The 15877-nt window shown below is 28.8% G+C and overlaps 1 protein-coding gene across 4 annotated transcripts in view; it reads left to right on the forward strand.

The window, feature by feature from the left end:
* Positions 1 to 15877, forward strand: part of LOC128388799 (hemicentin-1-like) — a 122778-nt gene that overhangs the window by 56620 nt on the left and 50281 nt on the right. For 2 of the 4 annotated variants that reach the window (XM_053348255.1, XM_053348254.1), the window contains one exon: positions 8493 to 8729. In XM_053348255.1, the coding sequence (XP_053204230.1) occupies positions 8660 to 8729 (70 nt within the window). In that variant the 5' untranslated portion in view covers positions 8493 to 8659. Of the gene's footprint in view, positions 1 to 377; positions 1142 to 8492; positions 8730 to 11036; positions 11370 to 15877 lie in introns of those variants that run through there. The other 2 variants (XM_053348256.1, XM_053348253.1) reach the window with 2 other exon arrangements.

Raw genomic sequence — 15877 nt, forward strand, 5'->3', positions numbered from 1 at the left:
CTGGTCACAATCGAACAGCTATTTTCATTTATCCCATGAATTGAATCAATTGTATTGAATTAGATCAAGAATGATGTTCATGAGTAATAAACTATTCACTATCAATCTGAAACTCAGCTACATGGTCATCATGTTTATCTATTACCGTTTGTTTTCTGCTCAATTCGTATATCATATTTATATGATGAATCAAATGTAAGATTTTAAAACATAATCAATTGGGTAAATTCATTTTCTTATTTAATTATCTTCCTTTGTTATCATTACAGATAATTATGATTTCTAAGATCACGTGGGAATCTACTATATCTAAGAAAAGGTTATCTTATCCTTTACTTATCATCATTTCCTTTTCCTTTTTCTTTTAATCTAATCCAAAGAGTAGAGAGGTTTTTACTCTTTGATTAAATCATTAATTAGTGTTTCTTTTTTTCAATTATTGTTTTCAAGCTTCATTTTACTAATCATAGTTAATTAATCCATTTCTTTCACTTTTCTTGTTTAGCTTTTCAGTTCAAATATAAAGTGTTTTAATTGTGTTGTGTTGTGTTGTTTGTCTAATTATTTGCTACTAAGGTCAACTCAGTTGACCTGAAGGTTATAAGTGTCAATTTTGTCTCGTTTTTGAATGAAATTCAGAGCCAAAGTGCAACTGGATTCACCAGACCATTGGATTGGATCAACTGATTGTCAACTAATGCCTATTTAATCGGGTGAATTCAGTACCACTATGAAATGAATATCGAGTTAATCAATTACTGACCAACCCTTTTTGAAGATACTATGAAATCTATCATTTCTTTTGTGTTGTTTTTTGCTGCTTATTTCATCTTACCATCATCAAGATTTATCATTTAATGATAATGCTCATGATGAAGGGAAAAAAAGATGCTGATCATTGGGAGAATGCAGATAATGATGATGAGTGGGAAAAAAGTGAGAAAAGTTTATGAGAAATTGATTCCATGAATGAATCCATTTGTAAAATTGCGATGAAATATCTTTCAGAACTTTTCAAATGAAACTTATTCTCATAAATGAAAATGTTTTCACCATCATGTTACCATGCACTTTGTACTTTCTCTTTTCAATCATCAGATGAGAAGAATCATCATCTCCATCATCATCATTCTTCAATTTAGTGAGTTGAAAAGAATCAAAAAATTTGATCTCTTTTTTTTCTCTATCTTTCTCTCTTTCCCGAGTCCAATTCCAGTTCTTCCTGTCGTTAAGGTTCATTGAAAATTATCGAGCAAAAATTTCATTCATTCTTTTGTCTTCAATGCCAATACGTGACTTTGTTTTCTTTTCATCTGATTCTAATTCTGTACCTTTTCATGATTTATATAACAATAAGTATTCAAAATCCATTCCAATCTTTACTTGACTTACTTTCCATGCTAATGGCCAACTAATATTCTGATACATTCGATTCATCAGAAATTGGCCATTGAAATGTTTTCCCAATCCAAGGTAATTGCAGAAATCCCTATTCATCTAATAGTCTGAGAATTTAATAATGAATAGAAAACTTTGATTTTCATTCAATTTTCATGGAAATGCTAAAAACCCACGTTGAATCAACATGATCCATTTACTTGATCATCAACTGTTCTCGACATTTATTATTGGACTTCTCAAGTAATCAGACTCTAAGCTCAACATAATCTAATCGAGAAGACAATACATTTTGAGAGCAAGAAGAAATCAATATATAAGTTCAAAAACAACATTTTCTTTAGAATTTTGTTTTGCTCTTTACTGATTCTTTTGTTTATCAATGAATATCAGGCAAAGTTCATGATAGTATATTCGAAAAATTCATTTCCATCTGAGAAAATTTTTCTTTTTAGCAATTTCTTTCCCTTTCTTTCTTTTCGCTCTGGTTAAAATTCATGTTTACTTTAATAAATTCTGTGTCTCATGTTTCCTGATTTTTCATATTCTTTATTTTTCCTGGTCTCATCTATTCACCATAAAGCTTGTATTCCATGATAACTGAATGATCATTACAAGTACAGAACTTTTAACTCATTTTCAACTGGGAAGATGATAAATTTACATCTTCCATTTGGATAAGCTGATTATATCATCCTTTTTTTTTCGAGTTTACGTTCCATAGATTGACTTAACATTAATGTTTCGATTGCTAAGACCATGTAAGACAAAAAGGGAAAGAAAACCTTTGTTATTATTGTTTAAACTCATTGAATCTGAACAAATTTCATGTTTGTCTTTTCATCTTCTCCTTTCTCATCGATATATATATATAAATTCTGCTGAATCTTCAATATATTCAACAACATATAATCTGATAAATGTAAATATCATGATGAATGAATTTCCCTTTTTTTCCAATCTAAAGGTTACAAAGACTATTCCTTTCCTCTGGTTGCTAGATTTTCATTCACTATGATTCATTTTGAAGGACTAACAAAAAGTCTGATTGGAAGATTCAGCAATCATCATAATCATGATGAAGAAGGAAAAAATCTATGACATGATGAAGATGAAAGAAACGAAAACAAGAGAGAGAGAGAGAGAGAGAGAGAGACATGATTAATGTTTATTCCAAACCAATCATCAGTTTCACATTTTCTTCTAATTTAAATATTTTACTCAGAACCATTAGATAGAAAAACTATTGATTGATTGAAATGTCGACACTTAGTTTAATACGGTGAGAGAAAAAAAAAGATGAGGATGAAAAAATAATGGACAAAAAGATGATGTGACATTAATCATATGGAACTTTATTTCTCCACCTCTAAATCTCACCATAAATCAGAATCTAAACCATCAGCAGACTATTAACTGATTGATTTGGGTGAATTAAATTCCAACATTTAATTTACGATCATTGTGCTTTTTAGTCTTAGAGATATACGAATGATTTTCATTGGAACAAAGAGTTTGAAAATTTGCTAAGAACTTTTGTTTTCTCCATCACCCTGAAAATCATTTTCTTCAGCAATTAATTTAATTGTAGGTGAAAATTTTCTTGTTACTTTTATCTAAATTTTCACAAGAAAACTGTTCAAGTTTGTGTTCATTGTTGACACTCTCAATCCTTCAGTTCCTCTTTCATATCTTTATCACCAACTGAACCTCATGAAAACCAGGGAAAATTCAAGGGAAAGAGAAAGAGAAAGATTTAAGTTTTCATTTTTATTTTTATTCTTTTCCATCATTCTGTCTGTCACCTTCAGTGAAATGTGATTGTAATAAATTGTCACCATCGTGGAAAAGGTTTAACTTTATCACTAAGTTTGTCATCATCTCTCATGAGATGAGAGAAATCGGTTAGATAAACTGAACTTTCAGAATAAAATCTGTTGAACTTTGAGCATCTTATTCAACTTATTTTACGTTCTTTTCTTCAATTTCAAATCTTTATCTTCTTTTCATCTTCATCTCAGATTATCCTACATGTTATTATGTCTATTTTTCTCTTCATCTTCCTCATCTATTTTCTCTGTCATCATTGTCTCAACTTGACACCATGAAAATGTCAGATAAATTCCAATAGAAATTTTTTCTTTCTTTTTCTTTAATCAATTCGATATGTTTAAATGCTGAAAAAATAAACTTATATAACCAAGAAAGAAGAGAATTAAAATTAAATAGAAAAAGAAAAAGAAAAAGAAGCAATAAATTATTTACAAAGTTCGAAAGAAAGTTGAAATTTTCATCGACGATTGAGTTCTAACCGTTTGCAGAACTGAATTATAAAAATAAGAGCAAAACAACAACAACAATCAGTTCAGACGAAACAAAACTTTCATGAATATAATAATTGTCAGTCAAGTCAAGAGAATGTATAATAAAATAAATATAATTTCGAGGAATAAAATTCTTATCAAAAGCGATAAAATTCAATTGATTGAAAAGGAAAATCAAAATGTCAAATATTCACACGAAAATTTATTTCGAAATAAGATTCAAAATTGATCATTAGAGCAATTTAAATAGCAACATTGGGTCAGATAATATACAGAAAGAAATTCATATTACCAACTAGGAAATTCTGGTTGATTGAGATAACATTAGATGGCGTGAGTAATACCTAGAAATCCCCTGGGATTTTCTAGTCTGGTTTCACCACAGTAGATGGCGATTCTGGCTTAATATCTGAAACTCATTGATCGAAAGTTGAATCCCAAGTTTAATCCTCTTTTGAAATTAATTGTCATTAAACAGAATTGGTGCCAGAAGCGAGAGATTTAGTTTGCAAACAAATCCTTAAATTAATGATGCAACTAATGAAACAACCAATTAATATGAGATCCACAATTGATTCCTAATCTCGAATTACATCAAATAACAATGTTACTTTTAATTGCGCTAACTTATCTCTTTTTTTATTGGTATTACTATCATATAATACGAGCAATTAATCAAATTTTGGATTACATCATTACCTGCACATCCAATTGAATTAAATTACTGAATAAAAAAGGTAAAACTTTAATATTATCTTTTGAAAACAAATTCTCTGACAATGTAAACTAATCGTAAAGTTGAGTGATATTTGGAAATTTGAGCTAAATATTAATATAATAATATCTAAATTTAGAGAGAAAAAAAGTTCTTACAACAATTTAACAAGTTTTTTTATTAGTATGAAATTTAGAATAGAAAATAAAAAGAGATTATCATTGAAGAGATAGAATTTAATCCTTTCGTCAGATTTACCTTCACAATCCATTTACTGATATTATTATTATACTAATAAAGGATTGATTATAATTCTGATAATGATTTATATTACTTTTGGAGAGCGTATGAAGTTTTTAATCACAATCTATAGAGAACCATGTGAATACCATGGATGAAGATTTAATGGGTTTCAATGTTATTATCATATGGCTTATAATCATCTAAATTTTATGATGATGATGCTGAGAATTAAATTGTTAACGAGGAAGATGAAATTATCACTTGAAAGAAAATAGGATTACCAGTCAATAATATGAATCTCAATCTATTAGGAGATGATGATGATGATGATGTTAATAAAGCTGGTGACTGAGAGTGATGATATAATAAAAATGTTCTCAGGTAAAATTAACTAATATTTTAAGATGAATTGCATGATGAATATAACTGAAAAAGTGGAAGATTTAAATTCTGTGAAAGATGATAAAGGAAAATTCGCTCCAATTGTCAATGGAAAAGGGATAATGATGAAGATGGAAGTTGGTTGATGGTGGATAATATTATGAAAGAATCCTTAGTGTTTATCTTTTCTTTTTGTTCTTCTTTTTCATTCAGCTGATAATGTTTTTCACCTCTTTGTCTTAGAAATGATTGAGAAGATGAGGAAGATGTTCAGAATGAGTTGTTTCTACAGAGAGTAACTTGGAATGTGAATCATGATGAGCATGGTGATCATGATTATGTCTCTCTTGAGATTAATGCTTCTTAAAAAGTGATTGCTTTTTATGCCATTTTTTTAAAGTGTTGATCGAGTTTCTCCTCTTTAACTTGTACTAACTCTTTTAGAACTTTATTTTCTTCCCATTTAATAGAAACTTGAAATGTTCTCGGAAAATGAAAGAAAAGAAGACGAAGAAGAAGAAGATTTCATTTTTACTGACTTCCAATATTGAGCAAAAACTTTCTCAACGAATTACTTAATTTACATCTTAAGTGGATAATCTTTAAAGTTTATCTTGTATTCGAAACTTTTGAATAAACTTTTTTTCTGCCATTTGAACTGTACGATTCTCATCAGAACGTTGCAACAATTTTATAGATTATCAAAAGGGTTCTTGTAACTTGTCCATCTTATCTGTTAATCCATCATCTTCTCATTATCAAGTATTAACATTTATCTTTATCATTTCCAAGCTAAACTTTTTGTATGGTAATGTTAACTTCCATGTTATTATCATGTTAACATCAAATTAAGAATCGTGTTCATGATAAGTACGTAAACAGAACTCTCGAACCTCAGTAGATTAGTTACCTTTAATCCTTGTATATACCTCTTTAGATATTTCTTACTTTTTTCCTGATTGAACTTGAATTGAGGCGATAAAGAAAAGCTCTGAGTTTCATTTATATATTCCCATGAACTCTCATAATCATTTACACCAAGAAAGATAAATTCAATTCTCTATTTATAGCATTCTTATTGGCCTCTTATTTCAATGTATGTATATACTACATTCTTGAGTATATGATAACAAATATATGATTAACTATTACTTTCCACTTGCAAATCATTGTTGATTTCAGTTGTGAATGTTTCTCATTTCACCTTAGATTTGTAATCATGTAAACAGCAATTAAAATCAGACTAAAGTAAACATCAATCTGATTGTAAGAATTCAATTTTATCTCAGTAAATAATCTTCCATTCTAATCAATTAACTGATCATCTATCATTATCATGTAATGATAACAATTCATGTGCTCATGAAAGCTAAGCTTATCTTAATTGTTAGATTGTAAATTATTGTTATTTTATTTCCTACCGGTAGGAAAAGGGGAAAAGTTTGGTGATAACTCAACGTTTTTCCCTGTTATCTTACCATGAAACTACAAGCTACATGGGAAAAGATTGAGATTATTGAGCTGATATCGTTATACATAATAAAATTGAACATGAAGGAGGAAAAAAAAATAAAATTCAGGCTCAGGAAAAAAAAGGATTCTGGTTATTTAACGAACCATATTCAGGAAGGAACAGAAACACACAAATTTCGTTACTCATTTTGCCATGTAAAAGTTGAACTTTATTCTAGGTTTTTATCGAGTTTATTATCTTACATGGAATCATTGTAACTACCGAACAGAATAAGAAAGAGGAGAAAAAAAATATTGTCATCATGAAGGTTAATCTAATAACGATACTGATGCTGATGATAATCAGGGATAAAAACAGTAAAGGTAACAGGGAATTAGGAGAGTAAGCAAGTATTGAGGCAAGAGAGAGAAAAAAAAGTAAATTAACTAATAACAGTTAAGGTTGATTCTTATTCAGAATAATGCTGTAAGGATATGATGAAAACTGCAAGGGTGGGTAATGCTGATGCTGGTGGTGGTTAAAGGTGAAAAGTGGGAAATTGCTTAAACAAAAAGGTCAGAATGAATGAGAAAAGTGTTAATATTAATAATATGTCTTGAGGAGTAATTTTTGGTTAAATAGATTGAGGAAAATGATTCAAGTGTAATGATGTTAATCAGTGAGAATGAGGCAAAAAAAACATCAACACCAAGTGCATACAATGTTATTATTGCTAATCACATGTAATGGTAAACATTTACACTGGAATTTAGTTAACCATTTTAGCCTTGGTTTAAATATGAAAATCAGAATCGATTTATATTCTTTACAAGAATAAGTCAAATTTGAATTCTTGAACTTTCAATCGCTGGACATTGTTTGTTTATCTCTTATTTATCAGATTACAAATGATACATAACTTTTCAGACGAAAATGATGGTGATAATGATGAGCTTCCAAACGAAAATGTTTCATTAATTATTCACTAGTCTCATCCTGGAAAACCACCATCCCTTTTTTCCTGTATCACTGAATCTCTCTCTCTCTCTCTCTCTCTCTCTCTCGTTCTCTCTAATCACTATCATTATCCTTATCACCACCAACACCATCATCATCATCATGATAATTTCAATTCTTGTTTTCCTTATTCTCATTATTATAATATGTTTCAGTCTATCTGATAATCTTTACATATCATCATGGAAACAGTGAAAACTTATTAGTTGAAACATTTTTTTCTCATCTTCTTCCCTGGTACATGATTGAGATTAATAAAAACACAACAATATGAAATTCAGTTGAAATACAAGAGATATATTTAATAAATACACATACATGTACGTATGCTTACAGTTCATGCTATGTAATTATCTCCATGATAATGATGATGATTTTTGATAATATTCAACTTCAACTCTTGGTGTTGGTGGAAATGGGCAAGAAAAAAAGTTCAGAACTCATATGATTATAATATTTTTGATTAGTGTCATGATGAACATATTATTATACTATTAAATCATTAGAATCATTAACTTATACAATTAACTTTTATGATGATAATTATTATCATTGTTCACTGTTGGAAAAGATGAAAAATTTTATCTGATAACAATCAAGAAATGATATCAACCCCTCCGAGATGAGATAAACTCTGAAAATTTCATGAGATGATATTCATTGGGAAATTGGAATATTTTTTGCTCTCTCTCTCTCTCTCTCTCTCTCTCTCTCTATCAATTCTTGGGTTGCTGATAATTAACTTTGATAATTAATTTTCTCTCTCTATCTCTCTTTATTATCCTCTCCAAATTGAAACCTAATTATTATCAAGTCAAGATATTTTTCATCAGATTAAGTGACTCATCAAATGATAATAATCAATATTAATGATTATAATTTGAAAGATATTAATAATTGTAACTTTTTTTGAGAAGAAAAAAATCTCATTATTAATCTTTGATAATCTCATCAATTTCAGATCCAAAGGATTGACTGGACAATAAAAGTAAACTGGTTAATATTCATACGAAGAAGTAGAGAAAAAAAAATAAAACTAAACAATAATACTGGACAATAGGAGTTGGTCAACATATAATCTATTACTGTCTGACCCAAATTTCTGCCAGGCTGATTATCATTAACAATATGAATATAAATAACCTGATAACAATTGAACCTTATATTATCATACTCATCATAGTAAAAGTTTCACCAGGTAAGAATTGAAATGATTTACTTTTGACATTTCATATCAATACACTTTTTGATTTTCAAAGAGAAAAAAAAAGAATCTGTTAATTGTTATCACAGAAATGAACTAATAATAACAATCGTCATCATCGTCGTCATGAATATGTTGAATTTCATGAGATGAAAGGAAAAAAATCAAACTCGATCACACAACTTTCTCTGACCCATTGAAATAATATAAATTGTGAGAAAAGTTTTTCGACAAAACAAAAAAGTTGAATAACTTAATTAATTTTGATTGTTGTTAATTTAATTATACTCAAAGTAAAACATATGATTTTTCTGATGTGATTATCATTATAAATTTTCAATTACAATTAAACATTTAAATTACGTTTTTTTTATCATCATTCTGTTGTTATAATAATAATATAACAAGTAACAATTGATAATATTGTACATTTGTTGTTATGTTGATTGTTATGGGAAAAATTGACTCTCTTATATAATAATATTTTGTTATTTTCTTGTTGTTATTTTAATTTGATTTGAGAAATTATTTCTTGACAATTAAATTAAATTATACAAGGATAATAATGATGATAATTTTTTCCTCTTCCTTTAAATTTATTTCCATTCAATTATAATGATTAATCGTAGATTACATTTTTTTTTGGTGAAAATCAAATGATAATCAAGGTTGACATTGATTAACTACATCTGAATCAATCCATGTCATCAGATTGTTTCATTTCAATCATTTTTCATTACCATGAAACTCATTCACTTTTTATTTTGAAAAGATATATCATGTGATTCAACTGATATTTTACTCAACCAGAATTTTGTTTCATATGATTGTGTTACGATGAAGATAAAAGTAACAAGGGTTCTGGGCGATCAACATGATAGCTAAACACAATTCCTTAGTTTCATGGTTGTGGCGTAAAGATCCAACATTCGCTGACTCAGCTCTCCTGGAAGCGTCTCCGTTGGACGCTCGATTGAGTATCGCACATCCGTATCGTTAATAGCCCCACGGTCACTCTTTGATTCTTCATTTTCTCTAGCCTCTCCCTCTATTCCTTTCTCTTTCTCTTGCAATTTGAATTTCAGTTAATCATCTGCATTGTTGATTAACAATTTACAGCACTTTTTTATTGTCGTATCGCTTCAGGTTTTTCTGGCATATTCGCATCAAAAATCGAGAATTGAGGCTGTATGATCAAATAGGACAGTTAATTATTACATAACTTGAGTTAATTATGATGTTAAATCATTTTCATTAGCTGTTTGTTCAATATTTGCTAAACTGCTTTGATTGATATAATTTACAGTTATTTTTTACTGTGTATGTTTATCAGATGAATTTATGATTATCATTAATATTTACACATTTGATGTTTTCATTCTATTTCCGTTTCTTGCATTCAAAACTCTCTCTCTCTCTCTCTCTCTCTCTCTCTCTCTCTCTCTCTCTCTCTCTCTCTGTGGTTATCATTTTCATCCTCACCCACATCTTTTTGATAATCTTCACCGTAGATTCAATCAGATGCGCAGTTGAATTCAACACAATAATCAAAATAAACTCCAAAAGTCGATAGCGCAACCTCCCAGTTCTATGAGCCCACTAAGCTAAATATTTATCTTCTTTTTCCTGCTCTCTGTCTCTCTTTCACTCCATATCTCCCTTTTTTCTTCTCTCACTCTCTCCACTTTGCCTGCCATTTTCCTCTTTGATATTTATGTCTCTTTGTATCAGTATCACTCCGTCTGTCTTTCTGAGCCTTTCAAGTGAGAGCCACAGCAAGACACGACCAATCCCACCCCCAAAAGCACATGTATTAGTTTCATGTCTTTCTCTCTCTTCCTCTGATCTCAAAACTGAAAACCAAGTTCATGCAAAGTTCAAGTTTTACTCTGTGTCAATATTTTGATTAGTCTTTTTGAATATTTTCTTTCCTTCCCTTAAAACTTCAATTACTTTTTTTTGCTGCCATGACTTCAATCAATGAATACACTAAGTGACCATTTGGTGATATCCCAGTACATTGCAGTTGACAATATTTCCCTCAAATGAAATCGGTTTCAAAACCCAATTCAATATTTTTACCAAGTTCATCTGAGTAGTGAATCTATTTACACACTTAAAGTGAATCATTCCATCAATTATCAGCATCAGTTTATTGAATTCATAATCTCACCTTTTTCTCAGTGTATTCACGTTGCTAATTGGATTTAGATATAAAATGAATTGAAAAGAGGGAGAGAACAAAAATAACAGAAGGAATAAAACTTTCTCCTTTTTTGTCTATGAAAAGGAAAATGGTGATCGATAATCTTGTGCCAAGGAAATTTTGTTCTAATAATTATCGATATAACACCCATAACATCATCAGTAACAACAAAACCGTTAGATATTAATATCACACTGAGAAAATACTAGTTAAGTTCATCAAATTGAAAGAAAAGAAAAAAGTTTTTGTTCTGTTTTGGAAGAAAAAAGTTCTAAAAGTATTCGATACTCGATAAATACCATTGGAAAACAATAGGTTGTAACTGTTTAAGTTTTCAATGGATAAATTGTATATAAAGTTTTTCATCAATTCGATCACTTTTTGGATTCTATTTCCACACAAATTTGTCTCAACTCTTCGAGTGGATGGTAAGTTTCACCTTTTTCGAACCTCGAAAATATTAAAAAGGATATTATCATTTTCGTGAACTTGCAACCAAAAATTAACTTTTCGAATCAAAACTAAAGCAAATTCACTTTGTAAATTTTGGTTAATAAACCGAAACTCAAGTGAGAATACTTTAAATTACTCTAATGAGGAATGAACTTTTCTTCAGGGTAATTGATATGCTCTTATGTAACTAAAGTGTTAATGATACATGATATTTTATTCATTAATTGCTCGTGAACACCAATTGTGCTGATTATTAGATTACAATTAAGGATAAACTAAATTGACGTGAACTTGAATGTTTTAAATAAATTTTATAATCCAATCATATTTGACTGAATAACTGACCAAATAACTGGATACAAAGATACCAAGTGACCAATGAAATTAATTAATAAAAGTGAGCTCAATTGTAACCATGGTAATTATCATGAGTAACTAAATTACTCCACACAATTAGATGAGAGTCAACATCAATTAAAAAGCTAATTTAGTAACAAATTAATATCTATTCACATATAAATGTAACCTTACAATTGGATATTTAATTGTTCATAGTTGTTTGCATAGTTGATTGTCTGGAGTTGATAACAATTGAGAATTGCCAACAATTAATGCACCATGATAGAGGTGATATTATATATGTAATAAGATTTTCATTGAAAAAAAAGTGAATTGAGTAAAAATCTCAATGTAAACTTTGGTAAAACTCTGGAAATTGAGATGAAAAAATTTCATAATGATAAAGTGTTTACCTGATGAACATGCTCCCATAAAAATGAAGCTTATTTCATAACAATTACTTGATTATTCAAATAGTTATATTATATTATTAACCTATTAGAGATGAACAGAAAACTCACTATCATTGAACTTTTAGGAAGAGAAAAAGTTTATTATCGATTGTTATTCAGAATAATAATAATAATAAAAAATTTCTCTCCACCCAAATAGTTTACATAATCTCTCATGAAACATATTGTTTCATACACCATGAAACCTTTTCCATGCAATATCTTATACACGCTGAAATATTCACAATTCATGATGACTGATTTTCATAGTTCTCTCTCTCTCTCTCTCTCTCTCTCTCTCTCTCTCTCTCTCTCTCGCTCTAATAACAATATTCAATTCAATTGGAAAGTTCAGACAGATACATATAGATATAATATCACCATGAATATAACAGTTCATTGATTAAATTTTCCCATGGCAAATTTGACAATATCCTTCAAGCACAATTAAAACAAGTTGTTATTATTATTAATACATACATTTTAATTGTTTAAGTTATTCCTTCACAATTATAACATGATTATGATTATATCTTGTTCAGTTTCTTGTTATTATAATGCTTAGGTTGTTATTCATAAAGAATCGATAATATTTATTCACAGGGAACTCACATGGTAAGGAGTTTGTGTGTTGGTGTGAGAGTAGGGCTTGGTTAAAAGGGAACAAAATAAGATTAATGAGTAATATTTTCTAGGCAGAAAAAAGTGTTTAATGTTAATTGTTCAATATAATGATCACATTAATCAATTTGGAAAAAGATAAATCAAAATCTTGAAGAGAAAGAAAATAATGAAAAAGGAAAACAAGAAGAAGAAGAAAAAGTTCATTCAACATTCAGCTCTAGATGAATATCAGCATTCAGATTTTAATGATTGTATTAATTAAAATACAACAACAACACTGCTGAAACTATGTAATAATTCAATTAATATCATAAATGGTTCATCGTTAATTGTCTCAATCATGATGACGACGATTAATATGATGATGTAAACAATAAAGTTCTGATTATTATGATGAAAATAATTATTAATAGATATTCACTAATATATCTTGAATGTACAATTGAATATAAATTATAAAGGTTAAGATGAAATGGTAAATCTGAATGGAAATGTGATTTTCACTGAGAAGTGTAAACATTATCATGTTGAATGTAAAAATGATTGTTGAATATTTTTGATGATTATGTTTCCATTATCATTTTATCATCAACATTATTATCATGATAACCATCAAAGTGATTTAAGATAAACTGTAACCATCAAAAGTACATTGAACTTGATTCAACTAAGTTTCCAATTGCATCATTAATCAAATCCAAGTTAACCAACAAAAGTACAATGTCTAACCCATTTATTTGCAATTTCAACTTTATTTCCTTTACATCATCACCATCATGATAATGATCAGAACTTTGAGGAAAAAAAAATAACGAAGAAAAAAAAACAAAGTTAATTTCAAATTGAATTTCTTATTATTTTTTTCTCTCTCTTATAAATAATTTATCATTTGTTTACTTTCAAATATTAGTTGTCTCCATGATATTTATTCATGTCACCAGGTTTCAAGTTTTATCTTCTTGAAATAAATGGTCATATTTGCATCTATTGGACTGAGACATGAATATACATTTTCATTAGTCTCTATCATCATGGTTGAAATGTAAATATCAATGAATTTTAAGTTTAAAAAATATTTTGATAAAAATTGAAATGATGAAGGAGGAAAAAGCTTTTTTTTTGCCAAATGATTTACTCTGTTTGTATATCCCTTTAGGCTGTTTAGTTCCGGTTTCAAGGAGACTCATTTTTCACTCAATTTATTATATAAATATCATGATGATTATTATTATTACTATTATGATAATTATATTAAATGCGTTCAAGATTATCGTTATCCCTTGTATCATATTGGATGCTTAGCATTTGGAAGGGTGAAAAAAAAGTAGTTGCAGCATCTTGGGTACGGAAAAATTATTGATTCAATATGATGAAGATAATGATAGAAAATGTATACTGAATTTCCATAGGAGGAGGGAAATGAAAATTCTGAGGAAAAAAAACTTTATCAGAAATATATTATTATTTGCATCTTGAATTTTTCTTTTCTTCCAAAGTAAATGCTCAATCTTTTCTCTGCTATAAATACCATCAAGTGGATTGGAATTTAATAGAATTTTGTGGGAAAAGAAAAGTAAATTCTGTCTATCACATTTTTACCTTTATTTTCTATCTTACTCCTTATATATAGAATTCAAATTATTAGCAGGAATCATTTTCCATGATGAAAGAAAACCACCCAAAGATTATTATATAACCTCAACATTTGAAACTACTCAATTATTAGGGTGAAAAATTTACATGGATAAATATATTTCATCAGTTGAAAGGTATATGAATATAATAAAGGCATTATCTTGATATTTCATTTCATCTTATTTAGCATTTAGCTTGGTTGAATTCTGTGAGTTCTGATTTCCTATTTATTTTTTTTTACTTTTCTTAGGTTAACCTCAATCTTCAGAGCATTTTATTATATTTTTTTCCTTCTTCTTCTTCAATTCAGAGATTATTTCTTATTCTATGTATTTATATTGATGAAAAGTTCTAGTTAATAAATAATATTGCAGTTTATCGATTTTGAATGAATTCAGGAAGACTTTGATCAATTTTTGTTCTCCTCAACAATATATTATCAGGTAGATTGATTCTAGTGAAAGAGAGGAGGAAAATTTGCTCACTCTCATGGAGATATTATTATTATATAAGGTAAAAGATGTAAGGAATCTATGAATTCATCTGGGATTGGGAATCCGTTTTTATACCATGAAATTTCATGATGGATAAAAATTAGGTGAACATGATTATATTGAAGATTTAAGACGAATCTAGATAATTAGCTAATTGGTTGATGGTGATTGAAATTTTGAATCAATTGATTAGATAAATGAAATAGATCAGGGAATCTTTAATTGCCGATGATCGTGATTAATTTGGGTGATTAATGATAATGCAGAGAGAGCAAGAGAGAGCAAGAGAGAGAGAGAGAGAGAGAGAGAGAGAGAGAGATTATTAGATTAGGATATTCTTTTTTTCCCTTCATGTTACCTTTTCTATCAGAATTCATAACTGTCACTGAATTTAATCAATGAATTACACTGAGAAACGAAAAAAACTTACTGATTATCCAAATAACATCCTACCTCATCATGTTTATTGAATATAAATTCATGGTTTTACCACCAAACCATTTCTATCATCAGTGATAGACCCACTCCTACTTGCACTCCTCCTCTTTCATCATCATTATGAATCTTCATCTCTCTCTCTCACACACACTTACTGATGAAATACTCATGTTGAGGCAGATAATCAATCAAAATCACCATGATCAAAAGAAGCCAATCAAGATGGACATTATCATCAACATCATCATGATGAAATTATAGTAGATGTGATTCTTTCTTCCCTATTATCGATACATGTAGCTACTCAAATATCCATGGTGATTTGATTCAAAGTTCAATAGTATAAAATGAGCTCTACCAGTTTCACAAATCAATATAAGATCCAGTGTTTTCAGCAATATCGATATTCAGTATAGCTTGTAATCCATTGTTAATCTTAATTGTTTTATCCAGGTAATTTTTACAATCAAAGTAACTTGTTAATAACAAACAGCCCCAGCA

Source organism: Panonychus citri, unplaced genomic scaffold (genome assembly GCF_014898815.1).
Source record: "Panonychus citri isolate SS breed McGregor unplaced genomic scaffold, ASM1489881v1 Contig00102, whole genome shotgun sequence".
NCBI classification, from domain to species: domain Eukaryota; kingdom Metazoa; phylum Arthropoda; class Arachnida; order Trombidiformes; family Tetranychidae; genus Panonychus; species Panonychus citri.